Source organism: Hermetia illucens, chromosome 1, assembly GCF_905115235.1.
Source record: "Hermetia illucens chromosome 1, iHerIll2.2.curated.20191125, whole genome shotgun sequence".
Lineage (NCBI taxonomy): Eukaryota > Metazoa > Arthropoda > Insecta > Diptera > Stratiomyidae > Hermetia > Hermetia illucens.
The window spans coordinates 5,602,889-5,604,175 of record NC_051849.1 but is presented as its reverse complement, the minus strand read 5'-3'; the positions used below and the strand labels follow the sequence as shown (position 1 = coordinate 5,604,175).

General features: G+C 41.6%; 1 protein-coding gene across 1 annotated transcript; it reads left to right on the top strand.

The window, feature by feature from the left end:
* The first annotated feature begins 216 nt into the window (after positions 1-216).
* On the top strand, positions 217-847 carry LOC119658928 (endocuticle structural glycoprotein SgAbd-9-like). The gene is made up of 2 exons (XM_038066761.1): positions 217-377; positions 442-847. Exons 1-2 carry the CDS (start codon positions 366-368, stop codon positions 799-801), a joined length of 372 nt encoding a protein of 123 aa, XP_037922689.1. The 5' UTR covers positions 217-365; the 3' UTR covers positions 802-847.
* Positions 848-1,287: the final 440 nt, after the last annotated feature.

Here is a 1,287-nt window from a genome sequence, read left to right as displayed (position 1 = left end):
TTTAAACCTTTGGCATTTTGAACCTGTGAGTTGTGTGACTAACTAATCCAACTAGATTTATTCTTGTCCGTTCATCTTTAGGCGCCGAAATCTTGTCTGCTGGCTTTGTTTGTTGAGTTCGGGATGGGTCGCTGTAGATTGTAATCAGCGCCTAATAATATTTTCTTAAAGAGTCGATGACAAAGAATCGTCATTTTCTTTATTTAATTTGATGGTTTTTTATTTTTGTCAATTACGGGTTCGACAGTATTTCGCTATAAAAGATACTGCCAAAAATGGTGAAGTCAAGTTTACGACACGATTTCAAACAGTTCACACCCTGCTCTGAGTAGCTGTGCTCGTTATAGATAAAAGTAATATCCAAGATGTTCAAACTCGTAAGTGGATTTTTTGTGGGGAGTACCACGGAGGATACGCAATTAGATTTAATTTCATTCTTAGGTTGCTTTGTTTGCTCTGGTCGCCGTTGCATCGGCCGCTGTTATTGATAAGGAGAAGAAAGATGTTATCCCGATCCTGAAATCAGATTCAGAGGTGAAGGAAGATGGATCCTACTTGTTCAGCTACGAAGGTGGTGATGGAACCGTTCGTGAGGAAAAGGGATCTGTTGTCAATCCTGGAGATGAAAAGTCATACGTTGCTATGGTAGGAAGCTACCGGTACATCGATGCTGACGGACAAACTGTTGAAGTTCACTACACTGCCGATGAACATGGTTTCGTTCCAACTGGAACCATCATCCACGAAGCTGTCGCCAATGCTGCTAAGATCGTTTCACTTAACCCTAAGGTAGAGGAATAAGCTTTTGTGTAATTATGTGAGTGTAAATAAAGTGTGCAGATAGAAAGTTCTAGTTTATCTAAACAGTAAAATCTAACAAATTGAAGTATGGTAAATTTGGATCCGGTGTTCGCCCGCAATCTTTTATTGCAGTCGATTTAGTAGCTTCAGCCACTGAACTTATTGTGTCCTTTGTGAAACAGACGATTGTTTTTCGCGAATCCTCCAATGATGCTGGTAATGTGGTTTGATGAGTCTGTAAGATGCAACTTCCGTATGATACCAATGTCACGCAGCAGGAACTCCTCTCTGCTGTCTTTGCCAATTATATCTGCTCTTGTGGAGACGTCTGCGACGAAAAGCCAGGTTTTAGGCATTATTAATTCCTTCCTTCTTGAGGGGGGCGAGGGGAAAGGCCTCTAAGCACTCAGACCATAGTGGTCCATTGTACTCGATTGTCCTGTCTAACGGAGTATCCCGGATTCGTTTATGTATCGCAGGATGTCC